At 39.3% G+C, this 27,149-nt stretch overlaps 1 protein-coding gene across 2 annotated transcripts in view; it reads right to left on the bottom strand.

The window, feature by feature from the left end:
* Nucleotides 1-1,073: 1,073 nt before the first annotated feature.
* Nucleotides 1,074-27,149, bottom strand: part of LOC5576877 (autophagy-related protein 101) — a 41,679-nt gene continuing 15,603 nt past the window's right edge. Inside the window, exons 1-4 of one of the 2 annotated variants that reach the window (XM_021847823.1) lie at nt 24,713-24,814; nt 24,528-24,651; nt 3,758-3,856; nt 1,074-3,684 (exon numbers count right to left, since the gene is read on the bottom strand). In XM_021847823.1, the coding sequence (XP_021703515.1) occupies nt 2,686-3,345 (660 nt within the window). In that variant the 5' untranslated portion in view covers nt 3,346-3,684; nt 3,758-3,856; nt 24,528-24,651; nt 24,713-24,814 and the 3' untranslated portion in view covers nt 1,074-2,685. Of the gene's footprint in view, nt 3,685-3,757; nt 3,857-24,527; nt 24,652-24,712; nt 24,948-27,149 lie in introns of those variants that run through there. The other variant, XM_001662927.2, reaches the window with a different exon arrangement.

Below are 27,149 nucleotides of genomic sequence, written 5' to 3'. Positions count from 1 at the left end.
CATGGTATATCAATAAGCCAATAGTTCGATTGGTGGTGTCGGATCTGCTGCTAATTCAATAAATTCAGTGTAAACGGCACTACTGCAACTTTAGGACACCCACAACTAATGGATCAATTACCCTACTCGCGTTTTTGAATAGGTACTTTTTGATGATTTGAAGAAGTATCGTACCTATCTGACCATATAAAAGAAACGACGAATTTTTCAGGGAGACTGCAAGCATTAAATCAAGCTCCAATCAACCTACAGTCAACTCTTCATAGCTCGAAATGAAGGACTATCGAGTTAGGGAAGTATCGTGTTATAGGACACAAAACCATTGCAAATGCGATCTAAGGGACCATCAAGATAACCATTTATTATGGATCTCGAACTCTATATCAAAATACGGAATATCGCGAAAGGAAGAGTTGACTGTATATCTCATAATGTTTAGGTCAGGTTTTGCATGCTAGATGGATTGAATTACTAAAAATAATGATAAATCATAGTTTAAATTTTATTTTAAAATCAATAGATCAGTATTTTATAATACTTTTAATACTTTTCACACAAAATTGTGACATGCTGGAACATTTCTGGGTATGATTCAGCAATTTACTGGAGACATATATTTCGATGTTTGAGACACGTGAGAAGGTCATATCTGATCCTCTGTGTATTTAACACTTCAGTGGATCCACTGTTTTATTATATACAACAATAGTAAGAAACTCTCGCTTACAATGATTCTTACGGTGCTACAGCCGTAATTCAAAAAGTCTCAGGCACACAGTATGTTTGGTCTACTCGATATGAGAAATACACTTACCTCTCCAGTGTACATACGACATGCTAGCACTCCCAAGGCCCACCAATCTACAGCATGGCCATACGGTTCATTTTCCAAAATTTCCGGAGCTGTAAACAAATAAAAATTGCACAAAACAAAACATAATTAGATTAAGACATCGTATGTTGTACTTACCTGAAAAAGAAAATACTGTGACTGTGTAAAAGATAATAGATAAGTTTTTAAATTTAATTGAATCCAGAATTTGAATTTCTTTCACATCATAGAGTTCATTGAGTTAAGGTTTTGAGACTTGCTTTATTCTCTCTCGTTGAGCATCTTCAATCTTCGATGCACTTTCACACTGTAATTCACGTATGTTTAATCGAATTTCAATATATCTACACAGGAAAAAATAACTCAACTCTACGCTAATGACTCACTAACAGTTAAAATGTACAATTTGTTTGTCTGTTGCACTTTTGTTATGCAATATGCGGTGCGTTACGCGGTTTAAACTAATGCGATATCTTCACCTTAGCTAGGTGCAATTAACATTCACGCTTATTTAAATTATCCAGCATTTCTTTTCCTCGCTCAGCCTTTTATCACATTACAATTATACATATCTCTTTTCGTAATCCCTTACACGATTTTTTACACAATTCTAAAATCACCGTTTACCCTATAATTAAGAACGTCTTGTTTGTATGAGCTACTAGTTGTAGGTGGTAAGTGCATCTAAATCAGCGTTACTCGATCTTAACTCAACATCAAATAATTTTGAAATGTTGTTTCAATCATTTTAATGTTTATATTACATATAGCTTGCTACCACTGATAACGCCATTCAAAGCTGGTAACGAATACAACGTTTATGCTCTAACATATATCGAATGTACAGCGATTTCTAACCGGATTGTTGTCTTGCTTTGAAAACAAATATTTTCGAGTCGGTTTTCTTTCACTACTAGGTACAATAAGAAAAACATACGAAAATTTAAAAAAAAAGAAACTCAAGCAAATAAAACAAATCGTTGAATGCTTTCATGATGTTCTAGTGCATAATTTCAACTGTTTGCTCTTGCATGATTCGTTGAAAATTTTTAATCGTAAAGAAATAATGTGGCGAAATCGAAATGTTTTGAAAAAAAAAATCTTGTTTTTTGGAACAATATATTGCAAAACAAGAGAGCGAAACACAGTAGCGTTTCGGTTTTATCACGCCAATTTTCCGCAGAATATTGTTATTTCAAACTTTTCTGATTAACCTAAATTAAGGACCATTTTTAGAGCAGCACTTAGAATAGATCACAAAAAACACCTTGGCATTGACCGTCTCTTTTCCAAAGTTCCATAGGTTTTCAACGAACTTGAGACAAATCAAAACAGATGAATGTTTGCAATAGCTACTAGAATATGATTCCATACACATCAGGTTATTCCAGTAGTCAGCTAACGGTTTCAATAGTAAAACTATTGATAATCAATTAGTTTACAGTTGAAAAAAACAACCAAAATTTTTTCAACTGATTTCGCTTTTTTTATTCGCCGGAAAAAAAATTATATTTTAGTTCTTTACATGATAAGTTAAAGCAATATTTAATCGATCATGCAAATGTATATTTGTCGTACATAAATTTTGAGCATAAACTTATAATAGCAAAATCGATTGAAATAAAAATCGAAATTTCTAAAACGATAAAAACATATGGTTAGCGATCGATTGGCTTCTACAAACATTTTCCAATTCTTTTCCATGATGTACCAATCAAATAGCCTCAAATAGCTTTCCACGCCAATATCTTTTTTTTCAATGACACTGTATTGAAATCCTCCTCCTATCGATAAACACTATTTTTTTTTTCGACCAAAAGTTACCATTGCTAATACGTCCGACCGCCATACAGTCACAATGAAAGCGTTTCCTTGAACAACTTCTTAATAACAGTTTTCCCCACGGAATTATTGCTGGGTCCGGTGGTAGTAAACTTAAACTGGAATAGATATGGTTGCACGTCTGGATAAGAAGTGTCGAAAACCAAATCCAACTCTGCCTGGTTTGGAGTTTTCGGTAGGTAATCGTGTCTATTCATTACCTCAGTAATGTAGACAATTTTATCCGATAGCGTATCTCCTACTTGTTCCCGATAAATCTGCCGATCGTCTTCATTAGTCAGATTTACTAACTCCAATCGGATAGTCCACACCTCCCATGGGATGCATTCGGTCAGGAAGGCCCACCGCGCCTTCTTCCGCTGGAAAAACTCCAAACTAATTTGACCCGTGCCAGAGCTTTCATTGCTGCGCAATTGACGACTGAACTCTCCAATCTCTCGCTTGATTGTTTCATCCAGCATCGGTGAAGTACAGCAAACGTAAGTGAAGTCAATGAAATCACAGTCCACATCCATATAACCGATGGATCCAATAGAGTACATGGCCTCACCAGTGTACATAAACTTGCCCAAACTCCGATGAAACAGAATCGTGTGAAAAATACTTGAAACAGCTTCATCTACCTGACGACCTTCCATCGTCAGGTCAAAAGTTTGCGAGCGAGCATTCATTATGCTATGCCGTTCGAAACTATGTTTCCTACATATAACGCAAAACTTTTCGCTTTCTTATCATTTAACTTCTTTTTTGCGATTGATGCACTTGGTTTTTCTAATTGAAATTGATCTTACCCGGAACTGAGTACTTTGTGCACTTTAGTCAATGGTTAATAAATCAGAATGATGTTTTACCCATGTACTGTAGAGTTCCGCAGATGGTTCGCGTGCGGCTACCGATGCTCAACCACTTGCTCAGTCCAAAATCAATCAGTCGTATGTGATGGTCCTGATCGAGTAGCACATTTTCCGGTTTCAGATCACGGTATATGACTCCGGCTTGGTGCAGAAAATCTGTCGAAGAAAGAATGCAATTATAAAAATGTGTAAAGATGTCTGAACTTAGTTTAGCAGAGTCACAACTTACCAAGTGCAAGTGCAATTTCCGCTATATATAATCGCACAAGTTCGAATGGATATTTGGCGAACTTCTGGAAGAGCTCTCCGTTCGAGTAGTAGTTGGATACTAAAAAAAAGAAAAACAGGAATTGTATTATTTTAAAAACAGTATTATTCTAAGAAAACAGGAATTGTATTATTCTAAATTAGAGACTATCCATCAATTACAAAATACGATTATAATTACTTTAGAGACAATATAAACACACAGAAACATCCTAATTTGAAACAACAATGAGTGTTGTATTTTAAACTGCAGGTTTTGTTTTTGAACTTAATGAAACATCATTGGATAGCATGGTTATTTCGTATAAACATATCAGTTTATTGCAACAAATAGTGGATTTTTTTTAACAATAACCCTCTCTCACCAATTGTAGCTCTAGAGCTCCATTGACTTTCGACGAGCTTGAGACAAACCAAATTCAGATGAATACTTTGCCATAGTATCTAGAATATGATTCTATACTCGTCAGGTTACTTCTGGAAAATAGTTGCATAAAGCTGTACTGACTACTGGGATCGCGAGATCAAAACGAACGTCCTAATCCGTGCCAACCGCACCGACAAAAGGATAAAACGAGTTACACTCATCGACGTCGCTGTACTGCTGGACCACAATGTTCAATCAACGTTGTCCAACAAGACAGCAAAGTACCGTGACTTGGCGGAGGAGTTGAAGCAGATGTGGCACCTAGAGAACGTCCGTATAGTTCCGATAGTCCTTGCAGCGACCGGAATTGACCCGAAATCTCTCCTAAAATCACTAGATGAACTGGGATGGAAGGACTTGCACAGCATCCAAAAAGCGGTGATTTTTGGAACCTGCAGTATAGTGAAATGGTCCCTGAACCACCACAACTGAGAAGCTTATCCAGCAAATTCTTTACCCGTGGTAGGTGAAAGTTTCCGGCATTTTTTGCTGAGAAGCGCTAAGACTCTAATATTATGTATCCGGTAGAAATCAAGACCAGCATTTATTTATAATTATTGTTTTCACGGGCCCCGTGCGTCGCAGCTAATATGTGAATAGTGCGCTGTGTTCATAAAAATCGTAAGAATGCAGCGCCACACTAAAAAACTGATTTCAAAATCGCGCGAGTTGAGGCGCGTCGCGAGTCTCACTGGAACGATCCGGTTTGGTGGCGGTGCGACAATAATAATAAGTAACGTACCGTGGAATTGATAGTTACCCGTAACGTGGGTAACTCACCGTTTCGATGTGCGTTACGAGGTAAGATCTACTATTATGAACCGTAGTCTTATCTTGTTTTCCCGGCTAGGGTAACACATAGTATGTTTCGGCGATTCAAGGATTCAATTCATCTATGTATTTTACCTATCTATGTATTTTACCTATATACCAATTGCTAATTTGCTGACTACGCCCTTGGATGCTACACACGAAATATGAAATAAAGTTTTTTCAAACTTCAAGATAACTCCAGTTTGTCAACGACATTCAAGACAGACTTGATGGAAATCACTAGTTTTCTTTTATTGTGTGGAAAAAGGGCCAAAGTTTTTTATGAATTTAATTTAAATTTGTATTGAAAAAAAAGATGCGTGTTTGGTCCTAGGTGGAGCCTTACGTTGTGTTGTGGAAGTGTGTCCAGACGACGACGAAACAACGAATGGATTAAGGTGATTATAGAAGGAAGCCACACCTCAAATTTTCAAGAGCACAAGACTTGAGAACCAAACAGCGCCCCGCGTTGAAAATTTATCCCATTGCTCACCACCAACAAACAAGCAATTTGATTGGTTTTAGACGCGAACTGTTGTCAGATTCTCCAGTCTTGTGCTCTTGAAAATTCAAAGTTTGGCTTCGTTTTATAATCACCTTAAAACTTCAACTTTATGGACCAATGCACGAGTTCACTAATTTGACGTTTGAGCGGTGCCGAATTCACTCGTTGCCATGGTCACGTAAATAACACGGCACCGCTCAAACGTCAAAAAGAGAACTCGTGCATCGGTCCATTGCCTACTCTGTGGGGAACGATTTAAACTATATATAACATAGTGGTCCCGGCAAACTTCGTCTTGCCATCAAGTAGGCTGTTGGAAAATGATTTGAATCACCCCATACCAAATGACAGGTCCGTTAATTCTTGTTTTTTCGACTTTTCTGGTGAATATCCTTGGATTTTGATGCACACAAACACGTCGAAACCCTTGTCGAACGAAGCGGAGAAAGAATCATCCAAATCCGTAGACTAAAGTGACCAGACGTCCCGGATTATCCGGGACAGAACAACTTTTAACTTGATAGTACAGTTTCAATACTTTTTATTTCAAATAATTCAGTATATAGTACATGTCTTAGATTGAATATGAATGTAAATTGCACACCAAATTTAGGCAGCGCTTCATTGAGGATGAGATCTGACAAGCGTCCCGGATTTTTTTCCGGGACACATCTGGTCACTTTACCGTAGACCCGTTCGTAAGTTATTTCGTGACATACAAACAGCATTCCATTTTTATTTATATAGATTTTCTGGTGAATATCCTTGGATTTTGATGCACACAAACACGTCGGAACCCTTGTCGAACGAAGCGGAAAAAGAATCATCCAAATCCGTACACCCGTTCGTAAGTTATTTCGTGACATACAAACACGATTCCATTTTTATTTATATAGATTACATTCAAATCGGGTGCTTATATATACAACAGAGAATACGGATATGACAATGGTATATTGTGCCACGCGCTCCGCATTCTACAGCTTGACGCGCTGCCAGGTTGGCGCCAACGTAGAGAAGCTAACGCTGGATAGATTGCCTGGCAATACCTCCGATCGGGCTGATGCGGCTGGATAACGAACAATGGGTGGTATGAATAAAAAACTTTGAACTTTACTACATGTAGCATCTACTCAAAAACAAAATCCACAAAGTTTACTACACTTTTGGTATGAATAAAAAACTTTTCGAACATGTAGTACTTACTACTTTCGAACATGTGCAGTGACTGAAGCTGCACGTTAAGAAATTTCCATTCAGAGTGCAGAGTGATTCTGCACGTAAAGAACAATCTATTCAGAGTGACGCCTAAAATTAATACAATCATGCATATGAAGAAAATGCATGGAATCTAATCGATTACGCGACAATTTGCACAAATCATGAAGGTGCTGTTATTTGACAAAATTTGTAGTGTAATTTTGCGATTAGTCTGGTATTCTCTTTATGTCTATGATTTTATGATGATGGTACATCAAAGAATTTTCTGGGTGGTTTTCGGCCTTCGCCAACGCCAGTGATTGATGATTTTTCAAATACTACACTCAAAAAAATCCAAACGTCAGTGCTACGTGAAAAGTCACGTAGATCATTCCAAATTAATTTTACCTCCACTTCACCTGACTAAGATAAAGATCACTAAACCATTCATAACCACCAAATAGTGACTCGGTAATGTTTACTGAGGTTACCTATAGCGCTCACGTGGAATTCACGTAGGTGTTTGAGTTCATTTTTACATTTGCATAGTGTACGCACATTCGGTGTTGAGCTCAAATCCTAAGATGGCGCCCGCTTGATTTTTGAAGAACTTCAGAAGCTGCTGCTGCTTTAAACATTGTGTAAGATTGATTTCAAGGTAAATATGCTTTGAATACCGAAGAATCCCTGCTTTACTTCATATTTTATACGTGATTTATAACCTCTATCAATTAGGCAGCGTCCATTTATTACGTAACGCTAAAATTGGAAATTTTTGACCGCCCCCCCCCCCCCCCCTCCGTAACGCTTTTTGTATGAAAATTTTCAAATTTTTTATGAGCCATAACGCTTGAGCCTACTCCCCCCCTCCCCCTAGAGCGTTACGTAATTTGTGGATGCCGCCTTATAGCACGCGAAGGCTACAACAGGGCAGACCAAACTCACAAAATTGGGAACAGGATTCAAATTGCTCAGATTGACAATAAAAATATCACAATCTTTTAAGTTTGTTTACATTGGGAATGAAAACTAATTCCCAATGTAAACAAACTTCCAAAGCCTATTAGAAATAAGATTGGTCTTTATTACAGTTAAATTTAATGCAAAACCATCTAGGTCCTATTGAAACGCTTCGTAAAGGCTACCGGAAAATCCACGTAGCTCTTACGTTTAGCGACGGTGGAATGGACGAAGTTCAAAAGTTCATGCGTTCATTCTAGGCTACCTATGATTAACGTAAGAGCTACGTGGAAAGTGCGATGGAAAAAAATCACGTATGTTTTCACGTAACAATGACGTTTGGATTATTTTGAGTGTAGCTTAACATCTATGAAGAGATCTTGAGATAACAGCTATCAAATTTGGAACCACATATTTTCTAGCACCAGTACTGAGATTCTGGTGAAATTGCGGTAGAATTTTGATGCTCCCCGTGTGTTTTCTTAACAGCATGTTGAATTCCGGAAGTTCTAAGTGTTTCTGCGATATTCTCGTTATTTTGGTGGGGTTTCTGATAGTATCCTTGGAATGTCTAGAACTTAGAATGTCGAGATTTTTATGGGAATTGTAGTGATTCCATTGGTAGTCGTTAGAATTTAATGAGGATCTTCCCTAAAACACCAGGGTTCCCTTTGAAATTATCAAAATTCTTGTCGATTTCACAAAAAATCCCATTGAAATCTATACAATATTTACCAACATTCAAATCGTTTATATTAAAGCTTTGCTTTGAAATTCCAACGGAACTGGAGATAAACGGAATCTTAAAGGTTTTTACAATAATTACGAAGATTGGTTTTCAGAATTACAAATATTCACACAATAATTCGCAGGAATCCCACCGCAATCTCATAGATTCTTACAAAAATACCGTCTCAAAGATACCCACAGAATTCCAAGAGATTAATATTCGGAATCCCATTCCCACCCCAATTCTAGAGTTTTTAACAGATTCCTAATATTTCCGCAATATTAGCCTAGAATGATATTTGAACTTCCAGAATTATCACAAAAAATCCGACATCCCTATCGGAATCCCAAAGTTCCTACAGGAATTCCGGAATTCAAAAGGAAATCTGAGATGTCAGAGTTTACAAGTAAAATTCCAAATTACATTATAAATATCTGAATTCCTACCGACATCCTAAAATTCTTAGAAAATAACATAATATCGTAATGCCAGAATTCACACGGATATTACAAATTGCTACTGCCGGTAATCTTACCGGAATCTCAGCATTGGCGGGGCGAATGTTTTCGTAACCTCAGAAGCATTGGTAAACTCAAAATACCTTCAGAAGCATTGGTAAACTTCAAAATACACACCAAGCCGTTCCCATAGGGGACGTTAGCCACAAGGAAGGACGTTTCAAGTAATACTGTTTCATATGGTATACCCTCTTCAACATCTAATCCAATTTCTCTCGCCGTTCCCTTACGGTACCTATCCATCTACGGCCCTCGGTTCGGGAGACGACACGCCTGCACTGCGCACTGCTCTCCGTGCTTTCGGTGGGAGCGCGCGGTGCAAACGTCTCGTGCCGGTCTGGTGCTGGTTGCTGGTTGGACTTTGCTGCTGCGAAAAAGCGTGTCACTGGTGGTGATGTGCCCCGTTGGTGTTGTCCGAACGACGTGCACGCTACTAGCCCATCCCGGTCTGACAGTGCGCGCAGTGCGTCGATCGCATCATTCATCCAACGCCGAGCATACAGATCGTTACCAGTGGTGTTGTACACACCTCGGTGTCGCCTTTGCGCGGTAGCGTCCTTCCAACTCCCATCATCCATCGCGGGTTGCGGTTCAGTGTGTTCTCGGTATGTAGACCATCGGCCAGTAGGGTAACGTTGCTTTCGGAACATTTTCCTACCGGTCCACGCACACTGCCTTCCTCCCTGAAGGGTTTTCCGGGCCAACTTGGATCGCCCGCCAGCGACCAAACTGGAGGACACTAACCGGACCGACCTCGCTGCTCCCATCGAGAGCGCAAAAAAACCGGGTGCGCTCGCTCTCTCGGTATTGCTCTCTCTCGCGCGCGCTCTCTCCCCCGTTCGTAGCATCCCATCGGCACAGGCACAGCCACAGCCACAGCCACTGGCTCTCGTCGATTGCTCGCTGGCACTGTACCGTCGTCGTCGTCGGGTATGTAGGTAGGTACCGTCGCGAGCCGTCGGTAGTTCGGTTCAGTTCACTGGAGGACGCGCTGCTCGCTGCCACTGGTAGGTAGGTAGCATCGCGGGGCGTTGGCTCGGCGCGAGTAGTAGTGGATAAGTTAAGCCGACTGACTGAACTCTAACATCAAGCTAGGACGATGACTTAGTCCACCCACCACCATGGGGGATTTCTCTCTACTAACCTGGCTGACTACTGGCTCGACCGGAACACCATATGGGCTGTCTTGGTAGTGTCATTCTCAAAACACACCAAGCCGTTCCCATAGGGGACGTTAGCCACAAGGAAGGACGTTTCAAGTAATACTGTTTCATATGGTATACCCTCTTCAACATCTAATCCAATTTCTCTCGCCGTTCCCTTACGGTACCTATCCATCTAGTATTCATTGCTTTCTTCTCCATGCTCCCTCTTACTTCGAGCAAAATAGACCGATATGCCGATAAACAAATTCATTAAAATTATATCGTAATTGTAATTGTAATTGCTCAATCCACACCCTGGCAGACAATTATCCGCCCATCTAGACACGGGCTGGGTGAGGACCTACCAAGCCTCCCCCGTTAACATGTCCTATACCGTTTAGCACACCGGGATCTTCCACAAGCAGGCGCCGGAATTAAAGCGGTCCCACAAGCTTCAGATACATTAAATAGATATAGTCCCTCTGGCACTAAACCGAATAGCGGCCTTCATATCATCACTAGCACTGCCTATCCCGCACGCCAAACAAAATGCCGGAAGTAGCGTGCCGTGCAGAACATCCGATGTTCTACACAGCACATCACCTCCGACACCATGCTCAACGTACAGCAAAGACATCGCTAATAAAAAGCGGAATGCGTCATTCGATTCAGTGCCAGAGGGACTATAAATGTAACGAAGAGGAAATGAAAAGATAGTAGAGATGGTTTGGTTGTTGGATTGCTGAAACGAGAAGAAATAAAGTCATTACGTTAAAACGTGGTTTTTATAGTTGAATAAATGTATCGATAGTTTCTCATCTGTTTCTTTTCCGTGTCGTAGTTGCGTCGATTCTATCCACCTCGAGTTTTGTCGTCTCCGCTCGAGCAATGAGGACCGCGATGAAATGAAAATATAAAAATATGACCATTATTAATATTATTATTATTATTAATAGTGTTTATCTATTATTTAATGTGGTTCTCATTTGCTTTTAAATACCTAAGTAACATGTGAACTCTGCCTCTATCAGAAAATTCTAATGAATTATATTTTATTCTCCTGCACTTTCCCTAACACAAAGTATTCCTATTTAGTAAGACATTTACAAGTGCAAAAGCGCAAATAAAAGTGTGGGACCTCATCGAATCATGTTGATGCCCTCAGAGCACTCATCCTTCGATTTGCAAAAAATGAGTCCGCTGAAAACACCGACCCGACTCGACGCAATCGCGCACCTCTACCAACGCCTCCGCACATGTAAAAACTTCTGCGATAAACCTGTGGTGTGAAAGAAATGCGCAATATTATTTTAATTTCAATCCGTAGGCTCTATGCGTATGATTGTTCATTATTTTAGCTAAATATACCAGTTATTCCTGTACATCAGAAGAAACGAAAAACGATTAAGAATATCTTGCAGCGTAAAGTTTAAGTGATCAAATATTAATCCTTTCTTCGAACCTAATTTCATTATACATTGGGTTATGCTATGCTTCGCGTGTGATACGAACAATTAGATTTATCAATATAATGCATTAGCATCCAAATAAATACCCTAGAAAATTTTCTTATTGTCCGACAAACATTTCAAAACAATTACGAACTGCAAAAATTCAACGGTAACTTTACTCAACAAAGCTTTCATTCGATCACCCTTAAAATACACAGTCATCAGTAGACCATGCACTATAATATCCTCCTAATATAACGCAGAGCTAAAAATCCTCTCTTGCGTTACCCAATCTGAACAAGAAAACATTTTCAAATACTTCCCATAATTTGTGCACGGCGCCCAACTCTCCAGACCTGCGCCCTCCAAGATCCAAGGTGCTGCTGCCTTACGTTCAAAACTTCTTTCCTCAAAGTCTGTCTATCAATTCCGAACTCTATTGCATACTACCATACCAATCAGACCCTATTCCTGACAGGACACAGAGTCATAACCCCAATGTGATGGATTTACCCAGTAAATCCACAACCTTGTCCTAACCCCTCTTACGTTTCGCTATCCTCGAAAGTCACCCATATTGATGCTTGGCAAAAAATATCAGTATTCAATCCACAAATCCCAAATTACACCACATTACGTTGGTCCGTTTGGCGTCGCCGGTGGATACCTGTTCTGACATTCGTTTCTTTTAAACTCCATTTCAACCATGTCCCTCCACTTTATCAATACGAATGTTGACGAATCACGATAATCTGAAGATCGTGACCAGAACGGAGGTAGGATAAATCACTAGGGACCAACTACCACCAACAAATTCATTAAAATTATATCGTACAAAAATTTACAAAAATGTTGCATGTTTCTATTCACCCCGCAATGGTGCGAAAAGAAACACTGTTCAGTAAATTTCCATACTTTTTTGGAAAAATAAACACTTTTGTAAGTGCATCTAAGAAATATTAATATGTATTTAGTTAGTGAAAAAAAAATATTAAAAATGATTTAAGTTTCTCATCATGTTAGAAATTGGCAAAAATGTAAAATGTTTCAAGCTATCAAAAATGGTTGAGATTTCAATATTTTTTTTCTCAATTTTTTAATGAGCAATAAAACAAACTTTTGAAAATAGTCTATCGATACGATATTGCTATTGAGCTAAGGGAAAAATATGCTTCAGTAGGTTTTTGAAGTTTATCGTTAAACAATAGTCGCTTTTCTAACTGTAGATCGCTTTGTTTCTATTCGCCCCACTTTTTCTATTCACCCCGTTTACGGTACCGAGTGTGCACCTTACATTGCGTTGTGCCAAACATTGTACATTTTGCCTAAAAAGTAGACATCATATCGTCATATTTTATACTTGCTTATAATAATAATTTTTCCATGAAAATAAAAAAGAACAAAAACAATCACTATTTTCCAGGGTTTTTTTTTCCAAACTGCGCAACGTTAGGCCTTAGATACACAAAGTATTGTGCGTACAATGTAGCTAGTTGTTTATAGATGTTTTAAACAGAATTCTACTTAATTTTAGAAGTAGAAGAAGACGTTTCTCATAACAAAGCGATGAATCAGCCTTAAAATATCTCGTCTCGTACTGTTAGGGTCGAAATATACGTAATAAATCTATCGAAGGATACAAATTCCAATTGGAAGTCCACGGTATAGAACTAAATTTGATTTTAATGGCGAGCTACACACTTCAAAATGACAACTCGTTATTATATTTTTTATGCGGAAGGTCACGAGTGAGAATTTGAGAAACTCAAAACGGGACGTGTAACAGTCACTTTTAATGTGAACTAGACTAGAGAACTTTAGTTAGTGATACTGTTGCGGTATGGTGAAACGAAGTAACCTACGAAAGCTGTCGCTATGCATAGCAACCCACTTGCTTAGTAGCGACCCCTAGTTGTTTAGTGTGTATAAACGTGTTAATAAATTTTCATTAGTTCTTCTGAGCACAACCAGTACACACCAGTACACAACCAGTACAGGCTAGAATTTGAACAAATTCGACGACCGCAATTCGTGCTAGTTCCTGAGATGATTCCAAGGGATAATTCAAGTTCAATTTCTCAAAGCGGAGGAATGACTGGCGGAAACTCGAGACAGATAGCTGGAGGTGATGGTTCAACTGCAAGTGGAAGCGGTGTGCGGTCAACAGCAACTGGTCGGACTTTCGGAAGCGCAGTATCCCTACCGGTAATGGAGAAATTGAAGGGAAGGCAGAATTATGCATCGTGGGCTTTTTCAATGAAAATGGCACTTATACGCGAAGGTACGTGGCGTGCAGTCAAACCGTTGGAGAATGTAGCAGTGGATCCGGATATGAGCGATCGAGCACTTGCGGCCATTTGTTTGAGCTTGGAGAAGCACAACTTTAGTTTGGTCAAGAACGCTGATACCGCTAAACAGGCATGGGACAAACTGCAACAGGCATTCCAGGACGATGGACTAATCCGGCGGTTCGGTCTTCTGGACAAATTGACGACTATCAAGTTGGAAGATTGCGAATCTGTTGAAGACTACGTGGACCAGTTGGTGACAACAGCAAATGATTTGAGCGAAATCGGTTTTGAAGTCAATGATCAATGGCTGGCTTCATTACTGCTGAAAGGTTTACCTGAATATTACAATCCGATGATAATGGGTCTTCAAGCTTCAGGAATTCAATTGACTGCGGATGTAGTAAAGACGAAGATTATCCAAGATGTTAAATGGCCTTTGAAGAGTTCCAGCAGTGAAGGTGCACTCTATTCAAAACAGAAGATAAAGCGAACGAAGGGTGGTGCAGAAAAGAAAAATCGTACCTGTTTTACTTGTAAGAAACCGCAGCAAACTGTCCCCAGAAGCAAAGCTCAAGTTTTTCAAAACCGAAAGCTAAGGCATTGTGTGCTATGTTAGCTACAGGAGAAGGAAGAGAAGAAGATTGGTTTTTCGATTCCGGCGCAACATCACACATGACGCGGACGGTAGAAGGTTTTATCAAGCATACTGACTGGGTACATTCGATCGACACTGCCAGTAGTCAAAGCATCAAATCCGTTGCAAGAGGTACAGTGAATCTGGAGTTAGAAGAAGGACCAATACAGGTGAAGGACGTTTGGATGGTTCCAGATCTAACGACAAACCTGTTGTCTATTAGTAAAATATGTGCTAAAAACATGACAGTCCTGTTCAAGTTTGACGGATGTGAAGTTCGAGACGAAGTTGGCGATATCGTTGTTACCGGTACTCAAGAGAATGGGATGTACAAGCTGAATACGAAGAAATCGGAAAAAGCGTTTCTGACGAACAATTCAAGCTTGTGGCACCGCAGACTAGGACATCTGAATCAGCAATACATGAGCAAACTTACAACGATGGTCGACGGGATGCCGCAACAATTTGGCGTCACAGCGGATTGTGTGGCATGCGTTCAGGGTAAGCACACTCGAAGTTCTTTTCATTGTAGTTCCTCGCGTGCTCAAAACCCGTTGGATCTGGTTCACTCTGATGTCTGCGGACCGGTAGAAGTTTCGTCGATTGGTGGAAGCCGTTACTTCGTGACCTTTGTGGACGATGCCAGTCGCAAGGTTTTCGTGTATTTCATCGAGTCCAAGAGTCAAGTAAAAGAAGTGTACGAGAAATTCAAGGCACTATTTGAACGACAAACGGGACGAAAATTGAAGATACTACGGACGGATAACGGTACAGAGTATATCAACTCCACGATGAAGAAAAGCTTCGAACGCGATGGGGTGATTCACCAAACCACGTGTCCTTACACACCTGAACAAAACGGGACTGCGGAGAGGATGAATAGAACACTTGTAGAGAAGGCGAGGTCTGAAAGTCCGTCCGGGGACTAACAGTAGGGGGTTAAAGACTTCGGTCTTTTAGCCCTTAGTGTTGCTTTCTTGTTGCCAACCTCAGATCATAAGCAGTATCTGGGAACCAGAGTGCTACAGGGACGTTCAGTATGCATTTAGAATGCAGTGAAACAAGTGAGTCGAAGGCCAGAACAAGACTGCCCTGGTGGTGGAACCTCTGTCCCTTTTATTTGGAAAATGTCAATTAATTGAACTTAATGGATAGATAAAGACGCCTGGGACGGCGGTGACGATATTTTGGCAATTGCCGCTTTTGTATGTAAACATAAACGGACTCAAACAGTAGAATCAGCAAAACATGCGCACCGTTCGAGTGCCTCGGTACAAGCTGCTAATGCGTGCTTCGCCGTGGTATTCGTTTGTGCCCATGTGGGTCTGTGACTAATTAATGAAGAAGTATGCTTTGCATCAATGCGTGCATAGCACACCTTCCCCCTTTGAGAGAATGATGTAATGGAAAAGAAAATGAAATGGAATCATTCTTGCGGTTGCCTGTCCCAGATGCCTTTGAGATAAAATTTTACAATATTTCGGGTTTTACAATATTTTATAATGCATATAAGCAGCTTAAAAAAAAAATTTTTTTTTTGTTCGGTATATATTTTTTTTTTTTTACGTATTTTATTTCATAGCCTTAACTTAAAAGTCTAAAACATCCAAATTTCAAACGCTGCCTGTTGAATGCTCCGGCGCTACATTAACTTAGTCTACATTTATAAGTTAAAAACAAATTTTACATCTTTATTATTCTGTTTTTATGTACAATAATCAACTTTCTCGAATTCAATTCTTGCAACTTACAATTTTGTGCCTGTACATTCTTTACTTTAAATGGTCCAATATAGTGAGGGTCCAACTTTTTCCTATTTTCATTCGTTATGTATACTAAATCTCCTTCGGATAATTTGATCGAGTTTGTATATTTATTTGAACTTTGCAATCTTTTTTGTTTTTCTCTAATTAGGTTTTCTTTTGCTACCAGATGGGATTTTTGGAGTTTATATTTTAACTCATTACAATATTGCTCTAAATTATATACTGGATCAATTTTGGGTTTAAAAATATCTTGTGGTAAGTTAGGTTTTCTCCCGAATACAAGCTCAAAAGGTGTATAATCAGTATCGGTATGTGTGGTGGTGTTATAAACGAATGAATAAAATTTTATCCATTCATCCCAATCATCATGGTGTTCGTTTGAAAAAGATCGTAGATACTCATTGAGACATCTATGATTTCTTCCTAACGCACCTATTGTTTGCGGATGATATGCCGTAGCAAAGTTCTGCTTGAATTTTAGTATTTTTCCAATTTGATTCAGTACTTCGTTCTTATATTCTGTTCCTTGGTCCGATTTGAGTTCAAGAAAGTTTCCATAAATAAGTATAAAATGTTCAACCAAAGCTTTTGCTATGGTCGAAGCTTCTTTATTTGATACAGGTATTATGACAACATATTTTGTTAAATCACACTGTATAGTTATGCAATATCGATTGCTACTGTTGGTTCTTGGTAAAGGTCCTACTGTATCAATTGATATCACATCAAATGGTTTAGCTGGGGTAGTGGTTACTATGTTTGGTTCCTTGGTATGCTTGTACACTTTGTTGATTCTACAATATCTGCAGTTCTCGATGAATCGGTTAACTGTTTTTTTCATACCCTTCCAATCATATTTGTCTCGTAGTTTTTTGTATAATCGGGTTTGCCCAATATGCCCTCCGATAGGTGTTACATGATAATCATGCAGTATTTTCTGAATATCCTCTGAATTTTCAATTTTTCTGCGTGGTTTATGTAATAATATTTCCACGTTCTTTAGCGTTTTTATCGCGATCCTTTTAAACAATTCTACTGGTAGAATTGTGAATATTTCATTTTGTGTCGACATTGCAAGCTTGTTTATTTTCATTTTCTGAAGCATATCATTCAACCTTAGACAAACTGACTCTAGCGTCTGAGTTCCATCGGCTGTGATTGCATATATTTCTTTACTTTCTTTTGGATCCGTTATGATAATTGTGATTTCTTTGAATGAATTTATCGTTGTGCGTATTTTTGGTAACTTGTAGGTTTTTGAAGGTGAATCCGTTTCGTAGATTGACAGTTGCGCACCTGTCAAATCATCTGATTTTGGTTCCTTCGTCTTCGTTCCAGTCATTGATCTAGTGTTTACCTTTAAAATTGACATCTGCTTCAATTCGTCTGACGTGATTGCTATTCTGGAGAGTGCATCAGCTCCAACGTTGTTTCTGCCTTTGATGTATTCAATTTCAAAATTGTAATCTTCTAGATCCAGACGCATTTGTGTAAGCTTTTTTGTAGGTTCTTTCATTCCAAAAAGATAGACGAGCGGTCTGTGATCTGTTTTAATTTTGAATTTTCTGCCGTATACGTAAGCTTTAAAATAGTTAATCGCCCAATGAATGGCAATCATTTCCTGATACATAGTATGTTTTCTTGACTCAGCGCTGTTGAACGTCTTACTGGCGTAAGCGATTGGTAAGTCATTACCATCGAAGTTTTGAGATAACACTGCACCGCACGCTACATTAGAAGCATCCGTTGTAATGGTAAATTCTTTCGAGAAATCTGGATATCTTAAAATTTGTGGTGATAATAGATGAGCTTTTAATTCTTCAAAGGCTTTTTGACATTTATCAGACCATTCGAACTTAACATTCTTTTTAAGTAGATCGTTTAATGGCTTTGCTATGCCTGCGAATTTTGGTACGAATTTCCTATAGTAATTGCAAAAGGCGACAAATCTGCGAACGTCATCAACATTTGTTGGAACTGGAAATTTTTCCACTGCTATAAACTTTGAATCATCAGGGTAGATACCCTTATCGGTAATTTTATGACCTAAATATGTAACTTCGGTCTGGAAAAATTTACATTTACTTGGATTTAATTTTAAGTTGTAGTATTTGAGGCGATTAAAAACGTTTGCTAAATTTGAAATGTGATGTTTTACAGAACATCCTATCACAATAATGTCATCAATATAAATAAATGCGTGTTCAGGGGTTAACCCTGCCATGGCTATTGTCATCATACGCTGAAAACTATTTGGGCTGATATTTAGTCCAAATGGCATTCGCGTATACTGATAATGACCTGATTGTGTTGAAAAAGCTGTGTATTTTTTGGACTCTGGTGTAAGAGGAATTTGGTGAAATCCTGACATGAGGTCAAGAGTACTGAAGTATTTTGCTCGACCAAGTTGATCCAGAATTGAATCAATTCTTGGCAAGGGGAATTTATCTGTCAAAATTTTTTTGTTCAGTTGCCGAAAATCGACAACCAATCTCCATTTTTTATTGTCATTATTTGATTTTTTCGGGACTAGTAAAATTGGTGAATTATATGACGAAATAGAAGGTTCAATTATATTTTCTTCAAGCATTTTATCAATTTGTTTTTTAATTTCATCTGTTTGTGAGTGAATTTGCTTGTAATTTGGTATATATACAGGGGCATTATCGGTAAGATGAATGTCTTGACTATAAAAATTATTTGAAGAGAGTTTATCATCCTTTAAACTAAAGATGTCTGCATAGTTCGTGATCAAATTTTTAAAATCTTGTTGTACAAAGCTAGGTATATCCGAAAGATCAATTTCATTAAAAATTTGTTCTTGACGATTGGTGCTTGTAAGTGTATTCTGCATAGTTTTCAGGACATGATAATTGTCAAAAGGCTCTATAATAGGATTAATCTGATCATAGTTTATAAAAGCTGGTTCATTTGTAGTGTTGATAAATTTTGCATATGGTTCGTCCTTGGAAATGATTGTATTACCAACAAAAATTCCAGTTTGGATTTCTTGAGCGTGTACAACCATGTCACTTGGATAAGCTCTTTTTGATAATTTACGAATGGTTTCACTTCTTTGAGGAAGTATAAAGCCATTATTAAAATTGTCTTCAATAGGTATGGAAATTGTTTTATTTCCCATGTCAAAATGTAATAACCAAGAATCGTAATCTATTTTGCACCTGTTGGTAGTGAGAAAATCGCGCCCTAGAATACCATCTGTTTGTATTGGAAAATTCTTTGAAACTAATTGAAAAGTATGTTTTACCTTTAATCCATTTTCGAAAAATATTTCTGTATCCGTGGAAGCAAGCGTTTCGACGGTTTTATCTGTAATTCCCGTTAATTTGATTTTGTTAGCTGTGCTCACGAATCTGTTTGGTTTAATTTTGTTGATTTTAAATAATGAAATGTCTGCTCCACTGTCTATAATCAAAGTAACTTTACCTTCGGACATCTCAGTACCAACAGAAACGAAATTAGAAGCATTCAAATTTATTGAGAGGACCGTTCGATCTGGTCTGCTCTCCCTCCTAAAAAATTATGTGGTCCGGTTTCGCGTCTGTCATCGCATTCATTATTGCGATTGTTTTGAAGAGGAGAATCGTTCTCTTGTGTCGTAGCATGATAGATCCTACCATGACTTGGGTTATGTCTGTTACTGTTGTATCGTTCCTGGTGTTGATCTCGATGGCCATTGCTATAGTTTAAACTATAGTTTCTGCCATTTCCTCGATTGGAATTGTTATTACCTCTGTACCAATTTGAGTTGTTACCACCTCGGGAATTTGAGTTGTATCCTCGAAACCGCGAGGTATTGTCTCTTTGTTCTGAATTCGAGTTGTTATTTCCTCGAAAATTTTGGTTGTAACCTCCAAACCGCGAGGTGTTATCTCTTTGTTCTGAATTTGTTCGATGATTGTTCTGGTAGAAGGATCTATACCGTTGGTCATGATTAAAGGAGTACATTCCTCCTCTTTGTCCGTAATGCAAAACTTTCATTGACGGTGTTTCCTCCTGGTCGTTTTCCGCTGCTCTTCCTATGGCCTCATTTAGTGTACTAAATGTGCCTGCTTTCACAATTAATTGAGTGTTCAAACTTTTCAAGCCGTTGGATAAGGCTTTGATTCCAGCCTTATTTGCCATCTTCGTTGCTGTGTCCAATGGGATATTATCTCCTATGTAGGCTGCCTCAAGTTGGCTAGTGAGTTCCTCTATCTCACTAGTGAACTTATTCAGCGCCCCACTTTGTCGGGTTGCGTTTAGTTTTGCTAGCACTACATCTGATGACATAGACTGTTTGCATTTCCGAGTCAAATTATTGATGATTGCCTCGATATCAACGGGTGAATCTCCAACCGCTGATCTTGCTTTTCCCTCTAATTTTGATAAGATAATCTGTATTGCAACAGGTTCCGTTGCGGCTGTAACAACAGTTTTTAACGCTTTTAACGCCGCGGTTATGTTGTTAAGCTTCTCGCCGTTCCCATCATACTGGGGTATGAGGGACGAGGCAATTTTTATTATTTCCGTGGCATTTGCCATGTTTTCTTGTATATTTAGTACGATTGGTTCGGGTTTTAAGCGTCTTAAAATGATAATGGTAGATACTAATGTTTTAAAAGGAATGGTTCGTTTTGTGTGCGCCAATTTGGTGTTCAAGATTTGTTGGACACACAGAAAAGCCTGTCTTGAAGCCTTTTCAAAATAAGTCAATTTTGATTCTGATAGAGAATCTTCTAAGTTTATTAATCCTGTTTGTACATAATCATATAGTTGGTTGTTTAACCTTTGCTTCTCGAGCAAAGTTTTATGCAGAAATTTTTATAGATGGATTTTTTTAAGTTTGATTCTAGAATTAATAATTCTTTTAACTTTTCTTCAAGGTCCAAGATGTTCATATTCTGTATTGACTGTAGTTATTGTATTCATTTGTCTATAACACCAAGAATGACATAGTAAGCTTAAAGAATATACAGTTTATAAAAAAAGACATTTACATCCGTTAAAAAAAAATCTCTCACCACTTCACCGTAGATTATCTCGATGATTCTGCTGATGTCGTAATCCTTAGGTAAAACTGCTGGATTTTTACTTCGCTGCTGGATTTTCAGAAGATTCGGGCGATTATACGTCCACCCAAATTTTTCTCCACTGCGCTTAAGTGCGTCATTATTCCTCGGTGTGTTGATATAACTAGGCTGCCCGTAACACTAGGTAGCTGTTCACTTGCGTAAAATAGAATTTCGTTAAATCCTACCGGTGTTCGGTCCACGCTGGTGATGTCACACATTGAAGATTGGAAAAGTGCTTGTTTTTTGTTCACGTTTTTTATTCTTTGCTCACGTTGTAAAATGTTTACAAATTGTTTTCCTGCCTTCGTATGAGTTGTTATCTTCACAGGTTTCTTCTCTGCTATGCCTCTCCTGAGGGTTATGATGATAGTTGCTATTTCTGACATATTGTTTTTTTTCTTCACTGTATACCTTCTTATGGCGAGGTAGACGCCTTCTTCACTTTAGCTTTATAATCAGCCGTTGGATGCACTGTTTGTTTTTATTGTTCACTTTTTGGAGACAACACTAAGTAGTTCTTCTGCCTTTTTCGAGGCCTTCCTGTTCATATACCCTTTAATTTCGCGGTATGTCGTCATACAGAGTTGGATTGCTACCACTACTAGTATGATTTGTAATATCACTTTTTGTTCGTTAAATTTTGTAGTGTGTTCGCTTTGCACATTCACTATTTCGATACGGCTATCTCCGTTATGCTCGACATGAGCCTTCGATTCTTCTGACCCCATTTTTAAATATTTTTCACCAAGTTCACATGTGTCAATTTCACTTTTTTTTTCAGGTGGTCACTGGGTTATTATTTCAACAGGACTATTCCTGTGAATTCCTGTTTTATAAACAGAAACAACTGATATGCTACCAGTAGTAGGATCACTATGGTCACTGCACACAACCACATTTTCACTTGGTTTCGGTTCAGTTCGGGCTTCTACGTGTTTTCACTTCACCTTAATTCTTCACAAGAAATTCACAAAACTATCCGAACATTGCGTGTTCGAAAGTCCGGTCGCCATCTGAAAGTCCGTCCGGGGACTAACAGTAGGGGGTTAAAGACTTCGGTCTTTTAGCCCTTAGTGTTGCTTTCTTGTTGCCAACCTCAGATCATAAGCAGTATCTGGGAACCAGAGTGCTACAGGGACGTTCAGTATGCATTTAGAATGCAGTGAAACAAGTGAGTCGAAGGCCAGAACAAGACTGCCCTGGTGGTGGAACCTCTGTCCCTTTTATTTGGAAAATGTCAATTAATTGAACTTAATGGATAGATAAAGACGCCTGGGACGGCGGTGACGATATTTTGGCAATTGCCGCTTTTGTATGTAAACATAAACGGACTCAAACAGTAGAATCAGCAAAACATGCGCACCGTTCGAGTGCCTCGGTACAAGCTGCTAATGCGTGCTTCGCCGTGGTATTCGTTTGTGCCCATGTGGGTCTGTGACTAATTAATGAAGAAGTATGCTTTGCATCAATGCGTGCATAGCACAGAGGTCAATGTTAAATGATGTCGGACTCCCCAAGAAATTTTGGGCGGAGGCCGTATCAACGGCAGCATATTTGGTGAACAGATCTCCAACTCGATCACTAGAAACAACGCCAGAAGAGGCGTGGTGTCAGAAGAAACCCGACCTGAAGCACTTACGAATTCGTTGGATACGCTGAGAATTCCAAAGGCTTCCGGGTATACGATCAAGAGAGGGACGAGGTGATAATAAGTCGAGATGTCGTGTTCATTAATGAGGAGCAGAAGTTTCAGCCGAAGGATGTAGGAGAACAGTATCAAGATCAACCGGTGGAGTTCATCGAGTTGCTTGACTGGTCAGAAACAAATGCTCATCCAGAAAATGAAGGCTTAAATGTTCAACAACCTGCACGTAATCAAGAAATGTCTTCTTCCGTGGAAATTGCCGAGGCCAGCACTGCGCTCCCACCGCAATCTGGTAGATCCGCTGATGAGCAGCAAGGATTTAGGCGCAGCGGTCGGGAGCGCCAGCCCCCAGGCAAGTATTCCGATTTCATGTGTTTTAGTTCAATCACTGGCCCAGATGATTTTACAGACCCAACCCCGATGGCTTCCGAGATGGCAGATGATCCAAGCAACTACACCGAAGCAATTGAGCGATCCGATCGAGAAAGGTGGATAACTGCCATGCGAGAGGAGATTCAAGCGTTGACTGAAAACGAAACCTGGGAGTTGACTGATTTACCGAATGGACGAAAGGCAATTAAGAACAAATGGATATACAAAACGAAACGTGGATCAGATGGAACAGTGGAGCGGTTTAAGGCCAGGCTCGTCGTGAAAGGGTGTTCCCAGCGTTATGGAGTCGATTTCGATGAGTGTTGCGGTATGGTGAAACGAAGTAACCTACGAAAGCTGTCGCTATGCATAGCAACCCACTTGCTTAGTAGCGACCCCTAGTTGTTTAGTGTGTATAAACGTGTTAATAATTTTTCATTAGTTCTTCTGAGCACAACCAGTACACACGCGTTTCCATTTACTCTCAAGTGATACGAGCTGAAATTTTGATCGATTGATTAATCGCTAGAAGTTAACCGTTATTTGGGTTTTCAAATTGTATCAAATGTAATCTTGTAAATCCCAGATAGAGCAAGGCATTATTATTATTAATTCCCCTCCATGTCGTTGGAAGATGAACCTATCGGAGGCGGAGATTTCGTTGCTAATTGGCCAGAGAACGAGAGATGTGACAGGTATAGCTTTAACTTGGAGGAAAGCTATTTATCTTATTTTTTGTTTAGACTTTCGCAAGAATTAAAAACTTATTATGTTTCTACCATTAATATCACCAGAAGCATTCTAGAAAAAATGGAGTCATGTCAAGCAAAAACTACATTTTATGGAATAAAAGTGACTGAAAATACTCAAGTTATTAGTATTTCATTTTTCTTTTGAAATGAAAACTACGAAGCAAGATTACAGGAATCATAACAGGAAAAAGTTGGCTTGAATTTCATCGTAATCTACTAGTGGGACTGTTATGCTGGTACTTTCAATATTGGACGAACGTAGTTTGGTATTTTTTCTCATTTTGTCCATACAAAGATTCAATTTTAAGTATGCTACCAAGAAGTATACTAATAATAAATACAATTCATGAAGAAAACTAAAAAATGATAAAAATTCAAATGGGACTGTTATGCGACTATGGGCAGAATAATCGAAACAAATTATTTACCGAACTTAATTAATACTTACATAGGAACACCTTTTTCTTCGACTGCCAATAATCAATGCATTTGGCGAGAAACGGATGATGGCCACAGATGGTTTGAATATCAACTTCGTCTTTAAGTTGGCGTATTGCGTTTCCGTTGATAATCTTGAAAGAAATAGAACTGTCAGTACAGGACAAATCACTCCCATCTTCTGGATGTGTTCACCTCTGACTTGCTCAAAACCTTCAAGGCGAAATCCTGATGATCCTGATCGTCATTAACTCGTCTCACCCGGTACACCTTTCCGAAAGCTCCTTTTGCTATGTATTCGTCAACGATGAAGCGACGTTCCGCGTGACAATCTATCGGAAACTGTGGCAGGAAAAGCGACTCGGCGTGTGTAACTGGCCAACAAGTCCTCGTCCGGAGTCGATCATCTGCTAATGCTGAATCATTCCACCTGCGAATGATTAGAAGTAATGTAATCACAACATGATTTCGATTTTGGCCTATAAATGAACGTGATAAATAGGTCAAACATGACTGGAAAAGATGGGACTTGGGAGAACAGTTCTGTTTACTATGGAATATACGAAACGAATAATATTTACAGAGCCAAGCAACTGATAACGCGTAATCGCAATAAAAGCTACTAGGTATGGCAGCGCGCGCGGGGTTGTCCAAAATAATTTTCGCGTCGAACTCGCGTTGAATAAATTTCAATCCGCGACAGATTTTCGCATTTTTTCGATGTGAAGGGGGTCATTCAAATATGACGTCCATCATGGGGGTCTATGAAAGTGTGACAGTACGTGTATAAGGTATTGGGAATAGCGTGACAGAGGGGGGAGTAAGGGGGGGGGGGGGGCTTTAGAAATCCCGAAAAACGATGGACGTCATATTTGAATCGTCCCTGTTTTAGTACGAACGAAAACACAGGTTTAACAAATTCACATGAGCTTTTATTCACTGCGTTCGTACGATACAAAGTCTCTACTCAAACTGACTACCTTTAACTGTAAGCTAAAGTCTTGTTGAATAGGGGAGCGTTGACAAACTACAAACTGAGGGATATTCAAAAGCTACGTAACAATACCATAACATCTTCCCCTTTCTGTGAAAAGCTAATTGAGATCATAGTCTTTCAATTTACACGGCAAACGTTTTTCTCTTTTTGGCCTTTCATTCCTTACCAGTCGTCCTGACGATTCACATTCTTGTATGGATGGCAATTTTGTCGGTTGATGCATCGGAATCGCCAAAGTATCCGATCTTACCAACAACTCGTTCAACTCAGATGAAGACTGATTCGATACGGTTTCTTCGGGTGTAAATGTCGCTACTTCCACGGTGTCTCTTGAAGGTGCTTCCAATGGAACGCTTGATTCATTTGCAGAAGGCATAGTAGATTGTACAGGCGTATCAGGTTCTTTACGTGGCTTCAGGTTGACCAAATTTCGACGATAGAGAGCACCATCTACATTCACTAAATATGAGCGGTCATTCATTTTACTGGTGACCGATCCAGGAGTCCAATGCTTCGTTGATTCAGGATGCAACTGTACGTAAACCGGTGAACCTGTTTCCAGTATCGGTAGGTTCCTTGCTGCTTTGTCATGTTGATATTTTGTCTTTCGCCGAGCTTCTTCAATACTGCTGGGAACATTTTGAACGGGTTTCGGCATTAGGTTTTCCAACGACGTTGGTAATCCACAGCGTGTACTGCGTGAGAATAGGCGCGCTGCTGGACTCGATCCTATTTTATTATGTATGTTACGCCAATGTAACAGGGCATACCAAAAATCAACGCCTGATTCTTCGAATTTCTTCATCAATCTCTTCGCAATTTTAACAGCCGCCTCGGATTTCCCATTAGCTTGTTGATGATAGGGAGCTGATGTCGAATGCTGAAACTCCCATTCAATCGCAAACTGCCTCCATTCCTTGTTTACAAAATTAGTCCCATTGTCTGTAATCACCAGTTGTGGCTTTCCGTGACGCGAGAAATTTTTCTTGCAGACTGTAATGGTACTATTGGGAGTCAAACTCTTCAACAGATCAACTTCAAAAAAATCCGAAAAATGATCTACGGTTACTAGAAATTTCCTTTTCTCACCCTGGTAATCCGCAAAAAACACGTCCATAGATACGAGTTGAAATGGATGTACTGGTATGGCAACACTTTGCATAGGAGGAGCTGGTTGGGAGGCTGCATATTTTGCACATACTGCACATCGAGAAACAGCGTCCTTGATCTGTGTGGTCATACCTGGCCAAAACAAATTGGCACAAGCTAGCTTTAACGTTCCTTCGACTCCGTTGTGACTTACATGTACCTTCTCAGTCATTGTACGTCGCATTCGATAAGGAATAACAACACGATCGTTCCGGAAAACTATCCCATCCTGGTGGCTGAGCTCATTCCGATGCTTGTAGAAAATCTTCACGCCATCTGGAACCTTGTCTACCGACGTAGGCCAACCCTCCAGGATGTATCGAATGATCTGTTGCATTGACGAATCTCTTGCTGTTTCCTGTATGACCTCGGTTAAACGTTCATCGGTGATTCTGAGGAACTTGCTTGGGTTTACTTCTTCCAGCTGCCGAAAAACTTGATAAATATTCCGCTTATTGAACTGATCTTCAGGAAGTTCTCCATCCA

This window comes from Aedes aegypti, chromosome 1 (genome assembly GCF_002204515.2).
Source record: "Aedes aegypti strain LVP_AGWG chromosome 1, AaegL5.0 Primary Assembly, whole genome shotgun sequence".
Classification (NCBI taxonomy): Eukaryota; Metazoa; Arthropoda; class Insecta; order Diptera; family Culicidae; genus Aedes; species Aedes aegypti.
The sequence above is the reverse complement of the archived record's forward strand: the minus strand, read 5'-3'. Positions and strand labels throughout refer to the sequence as shown.